Source organism: Lacerta agilis, chromosome 14, assembly GCF_009819535.1.
Source record: "Lacerta agilis isolate rLacAgi1 chromosome 14, rLacAgi1.pri, whole genome shotgun sequence".
NCBI classification, from domain to species: domain Eukaryota; kingdom Metazoa; phylum Chordata; class Lepidosauria; order Squamata; family Lacertidae; genus Lacerta; species Lacerta agilis.
Window position 1 is genome coordinate 9684299 of NC_046325.1, and position 22370 is coordinate 9706668.

A 22370-nucleotide genomic window follows, 5' to 3' on the forward strand; every position below is an offset into this window, starting at 1 on the left:
GCTTCTTGCCCCCCCCCCAGGAAATGAAGTCATGGCGGCAGCGCTGCGGATGACCCACCCGCTGTGAAGATGTCCTCCATGGACCCTCTCCCCCCGGCGACCCCTCCGACCCAGAAACCCACGCGCATCATTAAGCCCCGCCCACCCACCAGGCCACGACCGTACTTGCCCCCCAGGCCGGACTCTGCCAGGCTGAGCCGTGGACCAACTCCACCTCTGCCCCCAGAGGGCTCCTCAACTGAGGCTGCCAACGATGGATGCCCCAGGGCGGCTGATCCCCCTTGCAGCCAACAGCGGCAGCTCCACAAGCTGCAGAACTCCGGCGCCGTCCGTAAAATCGTGGTGCGTTTCAGCCACGCGGAGAAAGAAGAGGCTGGGAAGCCGGCTCAGCCTGCTGTGGACTGCAGCCAGGTGCCTGTCGCCGAGAATGGGGAAGAGAAGATAGCAGAAGGGAAGGAGGGGCAGTCGGGTAAGTGAGCTTGGCTACGAGGTTTTTTGTGGCTTCCTTCCCTATTACTGTATTCGCCTGAATATAAGCCTCACTCCCCCCCCCCAAATTCCGACAATGAAAAGTTAAAAGTGCAGCTTAAATTCGCGACCTTACAACAATTGACTTTTACGATATCGCTGCTGAAGCAGACATACGGTAAAACAGGTGTGAGCGCCTGCGGAATTTTAAGGGAGTGGCTTATACAGTGGTGCCTTGCAAGACAGAATTAATTCGCTCCGCGAGTCGTTTCGTATTGCGAAAATTTTGTCTTGCGAAGCAGTTTCCCATAGGAATGCATTGAAATTTAATTCCCATAGGAATGCATTGAAATTTTTGTCTTGCGAAGCATGACCATAGAAAAATTCGTCTTGCGAGTCACCTAAAAAATCGCAAAACCCTTTTGTCTAGCGAGTTTTTCGTTGCATGAGGCATTTGTCTTGCGAGGTACCACTGTATTCAGGTATCGTCTTTTTCTCCCTCTCTCCCCCCTCCCTTGAATTTTAAAGGTGCGTCTTATATTCGGGCCAATACGGTATTAAAATATTTATACATCACACTCATTAAAAAACACAGCAAGGCAGTATACAACATACAGAAATCAAAGTAAGGTAAATAAAAATGTCTTTGGCTGGAAGCTAACCTCTGACCCTGCAGGCCTTGGGATGCTTCGAAAGCCAAATATATCCTAAGCTGGAATCTTTGCCCCAAGTAAGGAATTGTTTTTCTGCTTGTATGAATTGTGCAAGCAACGTGTGTTTGCATACCAGCCCAGGCTGGTCCATTAGGCTGAATGGGGCACTGCCTTGCCAACTTCAGTCTGCCCTCAACCAGCCCTCTGTCCTTAACAACCAGTGCAGGAAGAGGTGGCCTTAGCTGTTGGCTTTCTCCTCTTCAGTGTCAGTACAGTGGTACCTCTGGTTAAGAACTTCATTCGTTCCGAAGGTCCGTTCTTGACCTGAGGTACCACTTTAGCTAATGGGGCCTCCCGTGCTGCCGCTGTGTGATTTCTGTTCTCATCCTGAAGTAAAGTTATTAACCCGAGGTACTACTTCCAGGTTAGCGGAGTTTGTAACCTGAAGCGTTTGTAACCCGAGGTACCACTGTATTGCCCTTGCAGAGAGGTGTGATGGGGACACAACTAAAATAGGCTTCATTCACACAACAGTTTGTTCCGTTTTCTTAGTTCAGAGCTTTCCAAACTGCATGTCGCGACACGTTAGTGTGTCGCCCGCAGTGTGTAGGTGTGTTGCGTGAATTCTCCTGCTGTTCCTCCAGGGGCTGGAAAGGGGTTAGTTTAACCTCCAGTTTGCTAGTAAAACCGAATTACTGTGTTGCGAAATGATGCATGTCTAAAACGAGTGTCACCAACGAGAAAAGTTTGGAAAGCTCTGTCCTAGCTGTTAATTTCCACACTCTACTTAAGCTTTCCAAATCCCGCGATCCCTGTTCGTAGGAACCCTGTTCGCTTCCAATTCCACCCTCCCCCGTTCCTGTCCTGCCTTTATCTTTGAGCCTCAGTGCATGGCAATATCTAAAGCAGTATTCCTTCATCGCATGGCCAAGGCTCTGTCTTATCTTAGACAAGGCCTGCAGTGTTGCTTCTCTTCACTTTTTTTTAATTTATGCATTTGGATTTTCAGATTAAAATTTTACAATCACATAACCAACATGCAACATAAAAACAAGATTCCAAAGAATCTCCTGGACTCCCCTGCTCCTCTTTGTGGGTCCTATTGTTAATCATTTCCTCCTGCATCTTTTATGATAATCAAAATCTTTTACATCTCCATTGTGTCCAAAATTCACCATTAAACTACAAGTGTTATTCCAATCCTACTAACGATTTTAGCCGTTTACAGTGGTTTTTAAGATAAATTATAAGTTTCCCCAATTCCTTATTAAAAATTTGGTCTTCCTGATTTCCGATGGTTCCGGTCATTTTAGCCATTTCGGCATAATCCGTCAACTTGATCTGCCATTCTTCTCTGGCAGGGACTTTATCTTCTGTGCTTCTCTCTTTCCCACAGATCTCAGTGAGGATCCCCAGCAGCCCGTGTCGCATGTGGTGGAGCAGAACGGCGTCGAGTCGCCAGCTACCTGCCCCTCAGGCTGTCCCTGCATCTGCCATCAACAGCGGCCAGGCATGGTCTTGGCCTGGGTTCCGGCACATTCCCAGCAGGCCGACTGTGAGGACGGGCCCGCCTCAGACCTCTCATCCTCTGCGGATGAGGGAGGGCCTGTCTTCCAGCACCTCCTGGTGCTCAATGCCCCAGCTGCCCCCAGCCCCTCAGCCTGCAGTGGGCGGCCCCCTAAATCCCGCCGTTCTCCCCGCAGCAAGAAGCCCCCTGACCCACCTCCCTCGGCCAACGGGCACCCCGAAGGCGGCGTGGTCTTGACCGGGTACCGATCCACCGCCGAGCCTCTTCCGCTGCGCTGCCCGCCCTTGATGCCCAAGCCCCCCCGGCGCAGCAAAGCGGGTTCCCTTGCCTCTTTGGACGGCGAGGACTTGCCCCCCGCCATCCCACCCAAGGCCCCCATGAAACCGCCTCGCAACTCCTTAGTTCCTTTAGCCTACTCCCGCCGGAGTTCCCTGCAGTACCCACTGGAGATGAACCAAGCTCAAGGCGACACCTGCCTCATCTCTGGGGTGGAAGGGCTCCTCATGCCTCCCCCCTCAATGCCCCCGCCGCCGCCCGCCCGTCTCCCAGGCGCAGGCGCCCCTTCCCCTCCCACAGAACCAGCCCCCCCTGCCCCCTTCCTGCCAGTTGCCCACAACCATGACTCCCCTCCGCCCTCCCAGCCACCGCCACCTTTGCCTCAAGGCCTGCCTCCTCCACCAACCCAGCCACCGCCGCCCTTGGGTGAAGGAACGTGTCAAGGTAACGACGGCACCCTGCGAGTGAAAGACATAATTGGGAGAGGGGGGCGGCAGCCTGGGAAGGATAAGGAGGGTGGAGTTGAGAGATTCGTTAGGCTAAGATTTATTCAGTATATTCCATGCCTCCTGAAAAGGTCCCAAGGCAATTGGCCAGCAAGGAAAATAAAAGTTTAAATTACCCAAAATACCGTATTTTTCCATGTATAAGACGATGCTTTTTGCTAAAAAAAATATAGGCAAAAATTGAGTGTCATCTTATACACGGATAGTGAATGCAGAGGGGGGAACGTGCGATTAATGGCAGCAGCAAGCAGGGGATTGGGTGGGCGATTGGTGGCTGTGGCAAGGCGGGCAGGCAGGCAATTGGCAGCGGCGGCAAGTGGGCGGGTGGGTTGTTGGTGGCGGCGAGCGGGTAGACAATTGGCTGCAGCGACGTGTGCGATCAGCAGTGGCTGCGGCAAGCGATCGGCAGTGGCAGGCAGGCGGGTGAGCGATTGGCGGAAGTGATCTCCCCCACCCCCACCCCCAAAAAGCTAAACAACTTAATTTCTTAATTTTGGTTTTAAAAAATAGGGGTCATTTTATACATGGAGGCATCTTATACATGGAAAAATATGGTAAATGTTAAAAACAGATTTAACAGATATTGTTGCTGCTGCTGCCCAAATGCCGCGGAACAGAAAACAATCTTTTTTAAAAACATATTTTTTATTTGATTTTACAAGTATAAAATTATAAAAATAACATAACACATACCCACAATTAAGAGATTTCTCTGAATCTCTGGACTTCCCACCATCCCCTCCATGGGTCCTGTTATTATATCTTTTTCTACTACGTCTTTTTCTATACCCCATATATTTTTTTATAACTTCATTATCTCCATAATACCCATTACATTACAAGTGTTGTTGCAATCATGCTAAAGTCTTCATCTGTTTACAGTGGTCTCCAAGATAAATTATAACCCCCCCCTCCAATTCCTTATTAAAGTTTTGGTCTTCTTGGTTCCTGAGCTTTCCGGTCAATTTTGCTGTTTCAGCATAGTCCAACAATTTGATTTGCAAATCAAATTGAACAGAAAATGATCTTTGCCTGGTTCTGAAACGGTGACTAGGTCGGGGCCAGGCAGGCCTCCCTGGGGAGAGCATGCTATAAATGAGGCAAAGAGGCAGCAAAAGCACTGGGGAAGGAAACTTAGCAGAACAATGTCCAGAAAAAAGCTCAACAACTCTGTGCAATCTCCCCCATTTTCTTAAACTGTGTGTCCCCCAAAATAGGGGGCGTCTTATACATGGGGTGTCTTATAGACGGAAAGGTATGGCAATTACCTTTTTAAAAAAAGAGCGAGAGCAATACCCTGATCCCCACGCATAGCTTTATCTCTGCTCCTTTTCCAATCTCAACTAACTCTGCAAATTTCTCTCTCACCAGATGGCTGTGAAAATGAATGCCCAACTCCTGGAGACTCTGACACGGAGACCCCAAATGACGGGTTGCGTTGGTGTTCTTCCACGTGCCCGCAAATTCCTGAATGAAAGATGTCCATGAGTATTTGTGTGCAAGAGGATGCTGAGCTTGAACAAGGGAGTGTTGTGATGGGCTTGCCCAGATTTCTGGGTGATTCAACAGTGGATATAGGAACATAGGAAGTGAGGCATTATATTTGAGTCAGCTTGTCCCACTTTGTACAAGCCACTGCCTTCTGGAGTGGAGATTGAACCTCAAGAGAGTTGTAACCTAAGCAAGAGAAGTGTGCGCTGTTATCTCTGCAGAGCTGGTTGGATCACTCCAGGTTTCTAGGGCACAGCCCACCAGCTTTTGGGAGGGCAGAGGGTCTGTTTGCATCAATCAGAGTATGGGGTTGGGATACCATCTTCTGCAAATTGTGTCTGTTGAAGCAGGAGGCTGGACTTAAAGAGTGCCATAAACACACAGAGAGAGATTGTCATGCATTCTGCTCGTATGATCACTTAGCTGACCTTGCCTGTCCAGAGAATCTCTGAACGAGCCTCAATTTCTACCAGGTCCATTCTACTATTGGTCCATCTAGCTCAATATAGTCTACACTGGCTGGCAGCAGCTCTCCTGGGGTTTCAGACATGGGACGTTCCTAGTCCTAAATGGAGATGTTGGGTAATTGAACCAGGGACTTTCTGCATGCAAAGCAGATGCTCAGCCACTGAGCTACGATGCTTCCCCAAGATAGTCAAGTGTTTCGGACTCACAATTTTTTAGCAGTCGCAAGAACAAGAAGGTTCCTTCCATCTCGTTGAAACGAAGACTGCTTGGGGAAAACCTGGACTGACATATATGTGTATAAGAACTCTCAGTTCTGGGATTGAAACTAATTCCCAGGCCGAGAATGTGCTCAGAAGCACTCAGTGGGTTGTTTCCAAGTGTATTCCTTTTGCATATGGCTCCCAATGGCGGTTTTTAATTTTTTAAAAAAGTGGATCTTACAAGCCTGCAGTCTGACTGCTCCATCATCCTCAGTTCAACCAGGAAGGCATCATCTCTTAATATAAGTTACCAGTTAGTTAGTTAGTTAGTTTCTTAGTTTCTTTCTGCTTCTCCTTCATTGCAGACACTGCTCGGTGCTATCCCCAAAGGGGCCCTGACTGGGGACTTTACCTACAGGATGGTAAGTGTGAAATTGGTGCAGGGAAAGGGTTGAGCATGGATCAGGCCAAAGGCCCTTCGTGTACAGCATCCTGTTCTCACAGTGGCTAACTAGGTGCCCATTCTGGGAAGTCAGCGAGGAGGACCAGCGCTCTCCTCACTTGTGATTCCCACCAACTGGTATTTTAGAGACATAAGGTCATTGAAGCGGAGGTAGAAGACAACTGACAACTGACATGGCTATTAGCCACTGGTAGACTTCTCCCCCTCCACTCCTCTCTTTAAAAGCTTTCCAAGTTGGCCATCACTACATTCTTTCTATCTATCTATCTATCTATCTATCTATCTATCTATCTATCTATCTATCTATTTCATAGATTTCTATACTGCCTAACACAGCAACATTGTTGTGGAGCAAATTCCAGAGTTTAACCATGCACAGTGTGAAGAAGTTCCTCCTTTTGTCTGTCACAAATCTCCCAACGCTTAGCTTCCATTAGATTGCTTCTGCTTTTAGGAAATTCTCTGGGGGCTTTATTTAGTCCTGCCTTGCGGAACAACTAGTAATAATAATAATAATAATAATAATAATAATAATAATAATAAAAATATATTATTTATTTATACCCTGCCCATATGGCTGAATTTCCCCCAGCCACTCTGGGTTGCTCCCAATCGAGTGTTAAAAACAATACAGCATTAAATATTGAAAACTTCCCTAAGCAGGGCTGCCTTCAGATGTCTTTTAAAAATAGGATAGCTGCTTATTTCCTTGACATCTGATGGAATGATGTCTAGTAACACAAATCAGCTACCAATGCACTATTATTTGATGCGATACAGAATACATCTGCAAAAACCAACAACAACACACCAGTCTGGAGGGGCTCCATGTCTCTTTTTGAAACCCTTTCCATCTCTTCCCTCCGCAGAGCCCCTGTACCAGACATATCGCCAGGCTGTCATCTCCAAGGAGATCAAGCGGCAAACGGTCCCCCGCAACAGCAGCTTCAGCAGCTCTGACTATGGGGGCCCTTCCCCTGGCGAAGGGTCCGCGGGGCCTCGTGGTCCCATCCCGCACAGCACGCTTTGGCAGGAGCTGCCCGCTGTGCGAGAGAGCGGCCTTCTGGGAAATATCAGCCCCGAAGAGAGGAAGATGCAGGAGGTGAGTTGACTGCTGTCTCGGGCAGAGTGATCTCCTGCAGTTCTGCCACTATGAGATCCTGTCATTGGAGATGGGCAGAGACTGAATCTGGGACCTTGTGCACAGCCGGAGCGTGTCCTCTACTTCTGAGCCACAGCCTCAGACTGAATGAAAGTGGCCAAATGAATAACATTTTTGAGCTCAGAACACTTTTGAGAACCAAAGTATTGTAGCATTGGAAGAGACCCATTAGTGCTGTTTGTTTGGTTTTTTTTAATGGGGTCACTTTATAATTGAGGGAGTTTGGGATTTATTCGGCAGCTGCTTGTGCGCAACTTTCAAAAGGGTGGCTCCTCATTCATGTATTGCGTGTGCTTGTTCTGTGTGTTTTAATAGCTCATTCTAAACTTTAGGAAGCATAACACTTTCAGATGAGATTGTTGGGTGCTGATCAGTGTTTGAAAAGCATGAATCGATTTTACCCCGGGACAAACAAAATCCAAACTTTACATATGCAAGTTAATCGAGTTCTCAACTAGCCCATCATGAGAGGTGTGGTAGATAGATTTGCTTTTCCTGCGTGCCACTTTTTATGGTTCTTAGTAATTAATTAGTGAAAGTTAAATAGAATAGGGAGGATTAGCTGTGTTCTGGAACATCACACACACGGGCCCTGGTTTGCACATCATGCTGTTCCAAACCAGAGAGGAGATTGCATCCAATCTGCTCCTCCCTGGTCATTCTGAAGCTGCGCCATGCTGAGCTAACAAAGAGCTCGGGTTTTGTGAGTTGTCCATGCCTGGTTCATGGGTTAGCCCTTTCCAGACTTAACCATGAGCTGCATCCAAGGTTTGCTGTATGTTTTACAGCTTGTGATTTGTCCAAGAGGGGCAACACTCCGAGCCAAATATCTTAAGATTTAGTGTCAGGAGTATAACGTATTCCTGGACACCGCAGAGTTAGACGCAGACTTTTCTGGAAGCTTCTGGCTGTTGGGTAATTGACTGGACAGCACAACGCAGGAACTCAGCAACTCACTGGATAACTATATACAGTATTTATTGATTGAAGCAACTAGCATCCATAAGTTACTATTTACAGACTTTACAAAATAAAAGAAACAAAACATAAATCTTTCCTCTCTGTCTCTCTCTCAACACTGACCACGTTCTCTACACAACCACACACTAACCACACTAACCACAAAGCTGTCACACAGAGCCGAGTCTTTAGGCACTCATTGACCAATCACAGGTCGTTGCTAAGGGTCTGAGAGAGAGCAGATCTGGGCTTTCTGCCAACTAGTTAATTGCTTGGAGATAGACAGCTGCATTTCTGCACGTAGGCAACTCTGAAATCTCTAACAAAATAATTGCCTAGCTTAGCATGGCACAGCAGCAAAATGACCAGGAAAGAGTTGAAGCAGCCACGATCTCCTGTTTTGGAGCCTGCACGTTCGTACTGAACCATGGTTTGGAGTAGTGTGACAGGCGAGGCAAACCATGGTTGTGATGAGTCCTGCCCATCTCCTCCCACTGATGCCCCTTTCCATGGTTCTTGCCTCTCCGCCATGTCCAGAGCCTTTTTGAGGTGGTGACGTCCGAGGCTTCCTACCTGCGCTCCCTGTTACTGCTGATCGAGCACTTTATGGAATCGCGGGACCTGACAGCCACCATCCTTCTGCGCGAGCAACCGTACCCTCTTTTCCAACATCCGCAAAGTCAAGGAGGTCAGCGAAAGGTCAGCCCCGCCTCTTCCTCTTCCCTTCTTCTATCCCCTTTCCCTATATCGCCATGGGGCTATCCGGAAAAATCAAGGAAACTCATCTATGATTACGCAGGAAAATAGGGGCCTGCCTTTTATTGAGTCTGGGGATATTTGCAACCCTGAGTTTGAACATGGGGCCTTCTGCATGAAAAGCATGTGCTCTGCCACTGACCTACGGCCCCTTCCCCACTTCTCATGAATGTGCCAGATATCTATATAAAAAAAAATGTAAATGTTTGTTTGTTACTAAACTAAGATCTCAGAAAGTCCTTGACCGATCGCTTTGAAATTTTGACACAACGTTGGGTTCCATTCCTGTTGTGTTTTTATTTAAAAATATTACATAAATGTCACACCCGTGACAGGTAAAAACTTGATTTTTGGCAAAAACAGCGCCATCTGCTGGACGCAAAAGCAGCACACGGGAATTTCATTGGTTGTGTGCGCAGGGGGCGGAGCCAACACTTTTACAGAACATCCATTGTGTGTGTACGGGGGGCAGAGCCAGCAGTTTTGACGGAAGAGCCGCTTCTGAGGAGGAAAACCATGGAGCCTCTCCGCTGGAAGAGGAGCCAGGCGGGAGTTCAACGGGAGAAGCTGTGGGGAGGCAGGCGAAAACGGGGTCTCCTTCCAGTACGGGGGAGGAAAGAAGGAGAGGAGACTTGCGGGAGTTCAACAGGAGAAGCTGTGGGGAGGCAGACAAAACAGGGGGGAAAGACGGAGAGGAGGCAGGCGGAAGTTCAATGGAAAGCTGTGGGGAGGGAGGCGATATACGTGGCCGGGTACAGCTAGTGTGCGTGTGTGCGTGTGGCTATTCATGATGCCAGTCCTTCCCCTTTGGCAGATTTCTGCATGATCTTGAAGGACGCCTGGCCGAGAGCCTGCAGATCTCGGACGTCTGTGACATAGTGGAGTCACACGCACAGCAGAACTTCTCGGTCTACATTGACTACGTGCGCAACCAGCTGTACCAAGAGAAGACCTACAGCAGCCTCATGTGAGTGGCAGAAGGAGAGAAGGAAGTGTCTGTTGGGAGACACTTGATAGTTTCAAAGGCCTCTCGATGGGAATAGGGAGCCACTAGCCAAAGAATCTTTCTTTCTTTCTTTTGCGGTTGGTCTAGCAATTTCGGACTGTGTTTTTGTTTTTTTTCTAGAGCATTTCAAAACTGTGCTATTTGGGCTGAAAGGTATTCCAGAGTGGCTTCAGAAAAAGAAAAACAGCATTAAGATGGCCCCTGCCCTCTCAGGCTTAGAATCTAGAAGAGACGACATGAAAGGGAAAAGGGGAGAGGAGGGAGGAGGACGGAAACAAGCTCAGGCACCAGTTCTTAAAGTTACCCTTCTAATATTGACCAGCTGGGAAGGAGACAGTTCAAGTAGCCCTGTGGAATGGCTGCCTGCTATGTGACGGTTGAGGCAAGGTCAGAAGTGGAGGCAATGAACAGCCCTTCTTGGTTTTTTTGCTCTGCAGCCTGATGGAATAGCTGCTTGCTTGTGTGTTCATAAGAAGCTGCATTATACGGAATCAGACCTTTCGTCCATTGAGCTCAGTATTGGCTACCAATTTTTCTATGTTTTGTATGGTTCTGATTTTTATTGGGAAGCTGCCTTGAGTCCTGTGTCAGGCAGAAAGGCAGGGAATAAATAAAATTATTATTATTATTATTATTATTATTATTATTATTATTATTATTACACTGACAGGCAGGGGCTCTCCAGTTCAACAACATCTGGAGGGCTAGCCCTGGTTTAGGGCTTTAAAGGTAACCACCTGCGCTTAAATCAGCTCTGGAAATGAACCAGCATATCCGGTACAGAATAGCCTTCATATGCCCCCATCACTTGCCTCTCTCAAGTAATGAGGCAGCTGTGTTTTCTACCAGAGGAAGCTTCTGAACCACCTTGAAAGGCAGCCCACGTAGAATATGCTGCTGTAGTCTAGTCTGGGTGTAACCTGGGCATGTATATCTATGGCAAGTTCCATCCTCCCCTCTCTAGGTGGCGCTGCAGCCGTAAGGCATAGCCCCCTTTCCTGATCCAATCCTGCCTCCTCTCTTCCTTCTCAGGGAGAAGAACCCCCAGTTTGCCATTGTCGTCACCCGGCTCCAGGAGCTCCCCCAATGCCAGCGGCTCCCCTTCATGTCCTTCCTGCTGCTTCCTTTCCAGAGGATCACCCGGATCAAGATGCTCATAGAGGTGGGGGCTCTGGAGACATTCACAGAGCCATGGAATCGTACAGCTGGAAGCATCTGCCAACCATTACCTATCTTCCCTTGCAACGTGTAGCTGCAGAGGGAGAGCGTTGAGAGTTTTCTAAGGCACGCTCACTGCAAGTCGTCAGCGAGGTCCAGCAGAAGTGCTGTTGGCACCTTGGGCTAATGGGAGGTGCTCTCCCAGAATCCTCTGCAAGTCGCAGAGGTGTATGGCAGATGTGTCAACTTAGGCAGGAGTTAGGTAAAGGTAAAGGGACCCCTGACCCTGGGGTTGCGGCGCTCATCTCGCGTTAATGGCCGAGGGAGCTGGCATACAGCTTCCGGGTCATGTGGCCAGCATGACTAAGCCGCTTCTGGCAAACCAGAGCAGCGCACGGAAACGCCGTTTACCTTCCCGCCGGAGCAGTACATATTTATCTACTTGCACTTTGACGTGCTTTCGAACTGCTAGGTTGGCAGGAGCTGGGACTGAGCAACGGGGAGCTCACCCCGTCGTTGGGATTCGAACCGCTGACCTTCAGATCAGCAAGCCCTAGGCTCTGTGGTTTAGACCACAGCGCCACCCGGGGTTAGAAAGTTGTAAAAAAAACAGTTTGTCCAATTGCTTTAAGGGCAGAAGGTGCACCTGAAACCCTTCTTCCACCCCCATTTCCTCCCCCTCTAACTTTACTTGTATTTCCTAGAATATCCTGCGTCGGACAGAAGAAGGCTCATTGCGAGAGCAGAACGCCATGAAAGCTTTGTCCTCCGTTTCCAAGGTGAGGATGACACTGATAATGTGAATTACGAAGCCATCTCAGACAGAGTCAAACCATTGGTCCTGTCAGTCTGGTATTGTGATTGGCAGCAGCTCTTCAGGGTCTTTTCCAGCGTTGCTACCGAACATCATTTCAAACCAGAGATGCCCTCGCTTGACCTTGGAATCTTTGCCACCCAAAGCACCGGATGTGCTATTGAGCCATGGCTTAATCCTGGTCCCTCCCAGGATTAGTCAGGTGCTAAGTGCCAATGGCTATGTAGCCAGAATGGGACCGAGGGTGAAGCAAGAGGGATGTTTCAGACGAGTTGGGGTGAAATCCCAAGTTTCGCAGAAGTACCAAAAAAAGGGGGGGGCCGAATTTACCCCGATGAGAACTGAGCATGTTTACTAGCCAAGAAGAGTGGAATGGAATGGAGTTTTCTGGAAAGGGTGTGGTTGGCTGGGAGCACGGCACACTGCTGCATTTTGTTGCAGATATTTGCACGTTTGTATATTTTTAATACCGCCTGTTTCCTAACATTCCCTTCCCTTTGCGGTAGATCAGCACTCTCTCGATGACCACAAGTAACGTGACTCTCTCCTCTCTCTCCTTTTCCCATTCCCTCAATCTCTGACCAAGATAATAGAAGAATGTAACTCTGAGGTGGGCCGCATGCGTCAAATGGAGGAGCTCATCCACATCGCCAGCAAGATTGAGTTTGACAAGCTTAAGGTCAGCAAGGCTTCAGCTCTCTGCCTTGCCTCTGGGCTCACTCCAGTTGGCTCTTCCCTGATGCTCTCTGCCTGCCCAAAGTGCGGAATGAAAACATTGCTGTGCCTCTTCCTCTTTGCGACTTGTGCTAAGCAGCGCGACAGAGCGCATTACGTTATTTTTCTCCGCTTGGTTCCGAATATCTTCCTCTCCTTTACAACTGTGCCTTGCCCAGCCCTTTGAAATAATAAGTCATTTGATCGTGTTCCCTGGAATCGGTGAGCTACCCGTGTGATTGGAGCGTTGACGACCCGTGAATTCAGGGTTCAAACCCTCACTCGGCCTTGAAGCTCACTGGGAGATCTTGGGCGGGGTCACTGTCCCTCAGCCTAGCCTACCTCACAGGGTTGCTGTGAAAATAACATTGCCTATCTGCCGCCGCTTCAGCTCCTTGGAAGAAGAGCAGCGCGTAAATGTAATAATAATTGCAAAATTCATGCTTTTAATACACATTGTGGACCGTTTGACACATCTTATTTACAGTGAAGCAGTATACACATTCCGCTAATTAATTAATTAGTGGAATGTGTACACTGTCGGAGGCAGTGTGCTTCTGAATTCCAGTTGCGGAAACTGCAGGAGGGGAGGAATGCTGTTGCGCTCAGTCCTGCTGCTGAATGGGCTTCGCATTGGGGCATCTGGTTGGCCAAAAACAGGATGCTGGACTAGATGGGCCATTGCCCTGATCCAGGAGGGCTCTCCTCATTGTTCTTAATAGACCAGTTAAATATTGCCGGTTGACCACCAACCCTTTGTCAAATATGCCCAGAAACTTTGGTGTCAGGGATGCTCGAGAAATTAGCCCGCTGGCCTTACTCACTCACTTAGAACCACCCCTAAAAATTAAAAAAAGTGAGGCTTTGCCATTGCTTCTCTTTCTTTCTGTTTTTAATTTTGGTGTTTTTTAGACTTTGCAACTCAAGGCTGACCCGCTTGTTCCAGGAGAAAAGCCAAAGAAACCCCAGAGCTGTGAGTTAATCACTCGCAGTTCTAGAAAGCTTACCGTACTTTTCCGTCTATAAGAAGCACCCATATATAGGATGCCCCCTATTTTGGGGGGACTCAAAATTAAGAAAATGGGGGGAGGATGGCACAGGTTGTTTTTGGGGGGGGGGGGTTGCCGAAAATCGCTCACCTGTACGCGTCACTAAATCTGCCTCCCGTCTGTCACAACTACATACAGGAGTGTCAGCCAATAACACACACACAATAGCTGCTGGCAGCCTTGGCAGCAACCAATCAAACGTCCCACCCTATGCACTAGCCTTGTATAAAACGACCCCCACTTTTTAGCATGATTTTTAAAGAAAATAACATAGTCCTATACATGGAAAAGTACGGTACTTCCTGTTGCTTAGAGGAAAGAAAAAGTTAATTTCATTGTTTCACAATAGCAGTTGTTATTGGGTTTTTTTTAAAAAAAAAATTAGTGTAAGTGTAAAACCTGTAATAATTAAAGCCCCTTTGTGTTTAATCGGATGAAGTTTAATGCTGTCTAAAAAACATTTGACCTGACACGAACACAAACACACACACACACACGTCAAATGCTCAGCAGAAAGTAATCCAAGGTTGGCGGCCTGTTTTGGGGAGCGTTCTGGACCTTCTTTCCCAATTGTGCTTTGATTTTCTCTTTGATCCAGGCAGTTCCCATCATCTCCCAGAGCCGGCAGCTGCTGAAACAGGGCGAGCTGCTGGAGGTGGTGCACCGGGGCACCCTCTTTGGCACCAAGCCCAAACTGGTCCCCATTTACTTGTACCTCTTCAACGACCTGCTGCTCATCACCCAGCGGAAGAGGTGAGCTGAAAAACAGCAAGCTTGCCTTGCAGCGGAGTCGGTCAGACTCTTGGCCCATCTCACTTGGTATATGTGCAGGGGCTCTCCGGAGTTTCAGACAGGAGACTTATTCCCAGCCCTCCCTGGAGATGCTGGGATTAAGCCTGGGGTCTTCTGCGTGCAAGGCAGATGCTCTGACCCACGACTCTTGGCTGTATGGGGTTCAATCCCATGATCTTAGTGGTAACAGCACCAGGCTCCAACCAACTGAGCTGTATTTTTTCTCCTTGGCAAGGAGTGGTTGAGTAGGGGGTGTGCTTGGCCCCCCCCCCCAACAAAGAAGGGCATGCAAATGTGGACAGGGTCAATATGGGGAAGGGAAGGGATCTTAAGAAGTGACTCATGGGGCAGAGAAGCAGAATTGGGTAGCTGAAAGCCTGCCAGCCTGTGATGCATTATATTAATTTTAAGGTCTCAGTCAGTTGCCTGCTTTCCAAGCCTGTTGGAAATAAGTTCGGTTTCACGAACTTAATCCATTCCGGAAGTCCATTCTTAAACCAAAACTGTTCTTAAAACCGAGGCGCGCTTTCCCTAATGAGGCCTCCCGCCGCAGTGCCCTTCCACTGTTCGGATTCTGTTTCAGACTGAGGTAAAGTTCTCAAACCAGGAACTATTTCCGGTTTTTGCGGAGTTCGTAAACCAAATCGTTCGTAAACAGGACTGTTCTTAAACCTCTGGTACCACTGTACAGTCAACCCTCGGTACCTGAACGCCGAAAACCCAGAAGTAAATGCTCCGGTTTTTTTAATGATTTTCGGAAGGCGAATGTGCTACGCGGCTTCTGTTTTGAAGTTTCCCTATTGTATTGAGGCTTCTGCTTTCAGTTTTCAGTTGTCAAACGTTCTGGAAGTGAACGGTCTTCCGGAATGGATTACGTTTGACAACCGAGGTTTGACTGTAATAATAATGAGAGCGGAGATGTCCAAGTGTTGGCTGCTTGTGGGGTGTGAACATGGCAATTCACACACCAGCATGTTTTATGCCACTTGCTGAAGGAACAGAAGCCATTTTCAGATGATGTCTTCTGCAAAGAGGGCTTATATGTACACATTGCTGCTTAGCAGTCCCTCTGCTATAGGTTTTCTCCTCTGCTTCACCTTCCCCTGCAGTTCAGAGCGCTTTGTGGTGCTGGATTATGTCACCGCTCTCTCGTCCAGGCCCAGGGCTGCTGGGAATCCTCCACGAGCCACAACGCCGAGAACAGCTTCTACCTGACACTGCTGGAGAACCACCAAGGACGGAACAGTGACCGGCTCTGCCGTGCCCAACGCAGTGAGTGGCAGAGATTAGTCTGGGCGTGGGATAGGGAAGGAAATGACAACTAGCTAAAGTCCTGGTTCGTACAAATGCAAACCGTGGTTGATTCAACCGTGGCTTCTTACACCACGGCTTTGTGTTGCGTGCAAACTCTGCCCCAGGGTCTTCCCCTGGTTCCGACTGCATCAAATCACTTTCCAAAAAAAACATTCTTGCAGGACCGCAGTTGCCTCATCTCTTCCAGAACCAGCCCACCATGGCGAAAGTGCTATTCATGGATTGTCATTTGGTTTCAGGTCAGATATGCACCGCTGGATGGGTGCTTTCCCTCGCCATGAATCCAGTCGGTTGGCAAACAGGAAACCATCTATGAGGACTGGGGTGAGACACATGGGGTTCGTGTACACACTGCCTAAAACCCGGCTCTTGTCATTACTTCCAGCAGAATCTATTTGCTTTCTGTTACATTTAGATCCCACTTTTTTCCAAGGAGCTCAAAGGAGTGCGTGTGTGTCCCACACCCCCACCCCAAATTTTATCCTTCGACAACCTCTGAGATAGGTTCGGCTTAGAGAAGGTGTCTGGCCTGGTATCACCCACCGAGCTCACTGCCAAGCGAGGGATTTGAACTCGGGTCTCCCAGGTCTTGGTCTGAAGCTGTGTACACACTATGCCTCTGAAGTCCATTCAAAGCCTGTTCAGTCCCTCAAAGAATTCTGGGCATCATAGCACGTTAAGATTTGCTGGGGGTTGTAACTCTGTGAGGGGTAAACTACAGAGCCCAGAATTCTTTGAGGAGAAAAAATGTTCCTTGAATGTGCTTGAAGGGTGTGTAGTGTGTACATAGCCCGATGCTCTAATTGCTTCAGAGGTGGGAGTTGAATCAGGATGTAGTGCTGGAAGGGGGGGTCAGCCCCCATTTACACTGATTTTTCTGGATTGTTTATAAAAATACTTGTATACCACAATTTCATTTAAAAAACAAAAAACCAAGTCGGTTTTACAGCAATTATACACAGCATACATAACGAAAACCACATCGAGATTTAAAATTATAGATCAGCAGCTAACTGTGACAGAAAATGTTTTCCTTCATGGTCTGTGTAAGCCTCGCAATTGTAAGCTGCATAAGGTCACCAGTGTAAAATGACGCCCTCACCTTAGAGCTGCGGTTCCCTTCAGTTAGTGGTAACTAGTAAGTTATTTCTTTGAGGGCAGGACCCTCCTCCCCTTCCTGGCCATGAACCATAATCCCCAGATTCCCAATGTTCATTTTTTTTTTTAACTAAGAAAAAGAGAGCAAGTTTCTAGCGTTTGTAGAACCTGCAATACAAGGCAAAATGTACTATTCTCATTGTTTTTTGTGAGGAACTGGTCTGAGTCCAACCTGCTCTCAGTTTACTTTGCCTCCCCCTGGAACCCTGTGTGTGTGTGTGTGTGTTCCCTCCTCCATGATTGTGTGTCCAATTAGATCATTTTCACCTATTTCTGTAACCTCTTGACCTTATGCCAATGCTTATTTTTCGTTCTCTCTCTCTCTCTCTCTTTCTTTCACCCTCCCTCCCTCCCTCCCTCTTTCCTCACAGACTGCCCTCAGGTGCAGTGCATTGAGACCTACTCTGCTGCCCAGGCTGACGAAACTGAGCCTAGAGCCTACGGACATTGTCAACGTGCTACGCAAAACAATGAGGGTAAGCGTGCGTGTGTGTGCATGCGTGCGCGCGCGCTTAATATCGAAATGCACATATGTTTAATAGCGACGTGTGTGGAGTTATCAAATCACTCTGCAAAAGTATCAGGGACTGGTCAGCAAAGGAGGAATGGTGGACACCGCCTCCCCATTCGCTTGAACCTTCCCGAGGTAGTTAAAACTATGGAATTTGCACCCACAAGAGGCACCAATGGCTACTGTAGCTTGGGGGGCTTTAGAAGAGGGATCGGACAGATCCATGGAGAATAAGGCAGTCAGAGGCAGTTGCTGGAAACTGCAGGTGGGGAGATCCATCTTCTGGCCTTCTCACCAGGGCATCTGAGAGAACAGGATGTTAGACAATATGGGCTAGTCCAGCAAAACTCTTCTTATCTTCTTACAAGGTGGTGTTTTTTGAAGTTGAGGCCTGTAGCTACCGAAAGAACGGTCCTCCTTCAGTTTTTCACCCAAACACACACACCCGCGCAATCTAGCACCCACACACTTATTGATATGCTCCGTTCTGACCCCACCCTTCCTGCGAAGCAACAGCAGGACTGCTCTAGAAGCTTCAACCCAACTCCCGAGAGAACCCCACCCCCACCCCACCCCAGTGGCTTTGAAGGCGAGGAAAGGGGCGGACTGGAAGCTAGAGGCTGACGGGTCTCCTTCCCTTTTCCTCCCCTGTCGTAGGCTGGTATGAGGGCGTCCGCCTGACCGACGGCAAGAAGGGCTGGTTCCCCTCGCGCTACGTCCAGGAGATCACGAACGAGCACGTTGCGGCGGCGCAACCTCCGCGAGCGCTACCGCGTCCTGCAGGCCGCCCGCCAACTCCAGCTGACGCGCACCAGCCACACAAAGAGCAAGTACAGTTCGGCCTGAGGCCTGCGGGCGCAGAGCCACGGAACAACCAACGGGAGCACGGAGGGACCAGGCGGTGCATGTTTATCCCAATACTGGGCTCAGACTAAGAGCAACGCCTGCCCTGCTCAGGGCAGGAGAAGCACTACCACAAGGGGGGGGGGGCGCCAAAGATGGCAAGCAGTAGGTGGCGCTAAAGGGGAGGAAGACGATATATAGCGCATGCCCACAATGCTTTTTGCTGGAACTAAGACTGTAATGCCACAAGCGGGCCACCGGAGGCATCGCAGGCACATCAACAAACCTGCCTGCTTTGCCTGCTGTTTGCCAGAAGAGGGCGGTGCTGTCAGCATCTTTCAGCTTCATTGCACTGTGCACAGAGCCACTTACGGTTCACCTACAAAACTCGTCTGAACTTTCAGCACCTTTCCTGCTTTGGTGGGGGAGCTCAATGCCCAGGGCGATGACAGCCAACTTCCTCAGCCAGAGAGAGGGGTGCGGTGGGTGGGGTGGCCGCCTCCAGCAATGCTGCATGGGAAAAAAGCCAGATCACCCCACCCACACCTTGGCATCATTGCCAGGCCAGACGCATTGAGGTAGATGATTCAGGGGCACCCGCAATGACAGACTTTGTCAGCGCAGGGGTTATTTTTTTCCTGTCTGCTCCTCCTGCGCTCAGAGGGTTGAATTACGTGTTTGCAAAGACCGGGTCCCTTTTTCACAGAGAGGAGCAGCTAGTTGGAGCCTCCCTTTGCCAACGCCTGTTAACAATGTGGGGGGTGGGCACTCAGTTTGAAAGCAGGGTTTGCAAGTGTAGTCTGTCCCCTTCCCAAGAATCAGATGCCTGAACACAGCACCTTCTTTGCCAGTAAGCTGGAGCAGGATTTGCACACAGCCCCCATCCTCCTCTGGATACAGAGGGTCAGTCAATTCCACGTGTGGGTTAAACCGACCCAGAACCTGCCCCAAGGCCTCGTGGGCCTGATACTGCTTCCCACGCCCTACCCCTGGCTCTTGAGGGTGCCCTAACTGCGGGGTTGGCCGTGCCTTTTCCTACCAGGCCATGTTAGGAACCTGGGATTTACATTTTGCAAAAGTGGGAAATCCCTACTCTTGGTGCCATCGATCTCTTCTACTACAGCTGAGACTCTCCCCGCTGTTCTTCGCCTCAGGGCCCTCTCTCTACCTCAGCGGCCTATGCTGCTTGCCAACTAGCGGCCCCCCGCAGGGGATCGGGGCCTCATGGGTCTGCCACTTTTCAGGATTCGGCCGCTATTTCTTCTCTCTTGGCGCTGGCGTCTGATCTGCTTGCCCCCCGTCTCCAAATGCATTTCCCTACCGCCAGTTTTGCAAGTCTGCCGGAGTTTCCTCGCCCTTTCTTGCATCTTCTTCCCCTGCTCCCACCCTGGAAACGTGGCACGGACCGGCTTTATTTACTTATATATGACAGCCTCTTAACTTCTATCCTAGAGGAGGAGATTTCTGCACCCCCACCAGCTCTGGTAGCATCAAGGAGGTGCGGACGGAAAAGATGTTTAACTTATTCTGTACCATATTTGCCTGCACTGTTGTCCTTTTGTTGTGTTTTGTGTTTTTCTATCGGAATTGCTTTTTTATTAAAAAAAACTATGAAGATGATGAAGAATATTGTGGCAATGGGCTTTTTCTCTACCTGCAAGCAGCTCCTTCTCTGGTGTTTGCAGATACTTGTAAAATACTGCTGACATTACTTTTCCTATGCACATGCTCCGCTCACATGGGGAGATGAGAACACTGTCTTAGCCAGCCCTGAAGTATCCCACTACGTACCAGTGGCTCTTCTGACACTTAGGCTTGCTGTTTCCTACATTTAAAGATCCTTCTGAGCCCAAGCCCCCCTCCCTTTCTAGACAAACGGGGGGAGGACCTGCTATTTTGGATCCAATAGTCTGGAAACGGACATGGCTCAATCAGCCTGTCCCGAAAAAGGGGGCCATTCTGCAATGTCAGCATTGGGTGCTAGTGGGTTTTTCAGCCCCTCCAGAAACATAGCAGCAGGGGCGGTTGCTTTCAACGGGAGGTTGGCAAGTGGTCTCTGTGCGAGTTGCCAGGCTGGTCTCCTTCCAGCTGGAACACACATCCAGAAGAGGGAATCCTATTCAGCTAGACTAGAGCAATCTGCTTTTGGCAACTTGCTGCCCGCCAGACGTCTTGGACTGCAATTTCCATCAGCCCCAGCCCAACACATTATTAAAGTGGGCAAGGCTGATGAGATCCGTCATCCAGGGGGCAGGGGAAAGAAGAGGGCCACATTCCTTTCTGTGGGTGACATGCCAGGGTGTTGTGTATGGAGCATACATTTTGCTGTTTTAATGCAGGCAAGTTTCCAAACACACTCCCACACCTTCCAGCCAAGAAAGAGGCATTGTCAGAGTTCTGGCCAGGCAAAAATATCGGGGGCAAGCAGGACCAGTGAGGAGTGTGCAGTCTGGGGACTGTTCCAGGGGCCAATTAAGAGATGCCTGGAGGGCCACATTGGTCCCTCCCACCCCTGTTGTAGTCCAGAAATATTTGTAGGGCACCCCTAGTGAATCCAGTTCGCAGACACTTTTGAAGCTAGCCAGTGGGGAGGAAGGGTGTGCCTCTGGTTACAATTCGGAGCGGACATTTCCAGGTTATATAGACCAGCAGTTGGACTCGACAGAAGGCTGTCTCAGATCTTCACAAGGAGACGGTTCCTTAGGCCCCAACGCTCAAGAGCGTCTTTCTCACACATTTGACTGAGAGATCTTAGGCCAAAGCGCTTCCCTTAAGCAAGGGATAGCCTCTCCCCTCCGGCATCCCTGAAAGCTGCGGAGGAAAAGAGTCTAGTATAAAAGGTAGATTTATTGGGTGTTCTGTGGAACAGCCACGCCAATAACTTAATGCACGCTTTGTACAGGAAGCAGCCGACGCATGTCCACCCTACCAGCCAGACTAGGCCGAGGGCCAAAAGAAAAGCCCACAGGATTATGGGAGATTACGCAAGGCCCCTGTCTCACAATTGCCAGCCAGGCCCTTTCCCTTCCTCACCCCAGGGAGGGGAGTTCCTGGCGTAGGCATGCTGACAAATGCAGAAAAACACCCCCCCTCCAAAACACTCCACCACATTTTCCACATACTGCTAAGAAGACATTAGTCACACTTTGCAGATGCCCCGAGAGAGGTTCGTGTGTGTGTGTGTCTCTGAGTAGGTGCTGCCTGATCCACAGTGTTTAAATACGTCACAAATCAAGCATAAAAGGGACCCCTGCTGCAGCCTAAGGCAAGCTCTCTGTTGGCTGTTCCACCTCGAGGTTAGGCCACATCCACACCAAACAGTTACAGCACCTCTTATACCACTTTTTAAAACCATGGCTCCCCTCACAAAAGAAACCTAGGAACTATAGTTGCTAGGGGTGCTGAGAGTTGGAGACACACAGAGAGAGCCCTGATTTCCGGGATGATCGCAAGGAAGAGGGATTGTTAAACTACCCTGGGAACTGTAGCTGTGTGCAGGGAGGAGGACCACACCATATATTTAAAGCACAAGGCTTCCACCAGTGAATCATTGGAACTGTAGTTTGCCCCGATGAGCTGCAATTCCCAGCACCCTCAGCAAACTACAGCTCCCAGGATTCTGGGGGGGGGGGAGCCATGACTTTTCAAATGCTATAACTAGCTTTGAATATATAGTATAGGTCAACTTGAAATGTACAGACAAGCCCCTTTTCCCTTCTGTGGGAATTATTAGGTGACCTCTCATTAACTTACTTCTCCCTTAATACTGATTTTACCCTGTGCCTGTAAAGAGAGATTTTTCTCATCATCCTCCCTGTTGTTTTGTTTTTAAAAAGGTGCAATGAAACAAAGAAACACCTTCCACTTAGATCCTCAACTGCATGCGGCCGGGAATTACAGATGAAAAAAACTCTGCAGTTGCTCAGAGGCATCCTTTCACAAAATGCAAGGACAGGAGCTTCGGTGTAACAAAGACACTCCTAGGCTCATAGGTGGGCGGAGGGGGGAAGACCTGGGGCAAAAACAGAACAGCAGCGGTAGTCCATATATTTGTAGGGGAAAAACCCAGAGGTGCCTTGA

At 49.0% G+C, this 22370-nt stretch overlaps 1 protein-coding gene across 1 annotated transcript; it reads left to right on the forward strand.

The window, feature by feature from the left end:
* Nucleotides 1-27: 27 nt before the first annotated feature.
* Nucleotides 28-18440, forward strand: ARHGEF15 (Rho guanine nucleotide exchange factor 15; the record flags this gene model as incomplete). Its single annotated transcript, XM_033169628.1, is given in 21 exon segments — nt 28-469; nt 2518-3369; nt 4803-4863; nt 5956-5980; nt 5982-6012; nt 6923-7155; nt 8713-8823; nt 8825-8874; nt 9746-9898; nt 10970-11099; nt 11800-11874; nt 12496-12588; nt 14271-14425; nt 15574-15599; nt 15602-15740; nt 16018-16058; nt 16061-16102; nt 17308-17360; nt 17362-17411; nt 18103-18190; nt 18192-18440. Coding segments are annotated over 21 exon segments (2952 nt in total), but the record flags the coding sequence as incomplete, so codon positions are not given.
* Between the last annotated feature and the right edge of the window lie 3930 nt (nt 18441-22370).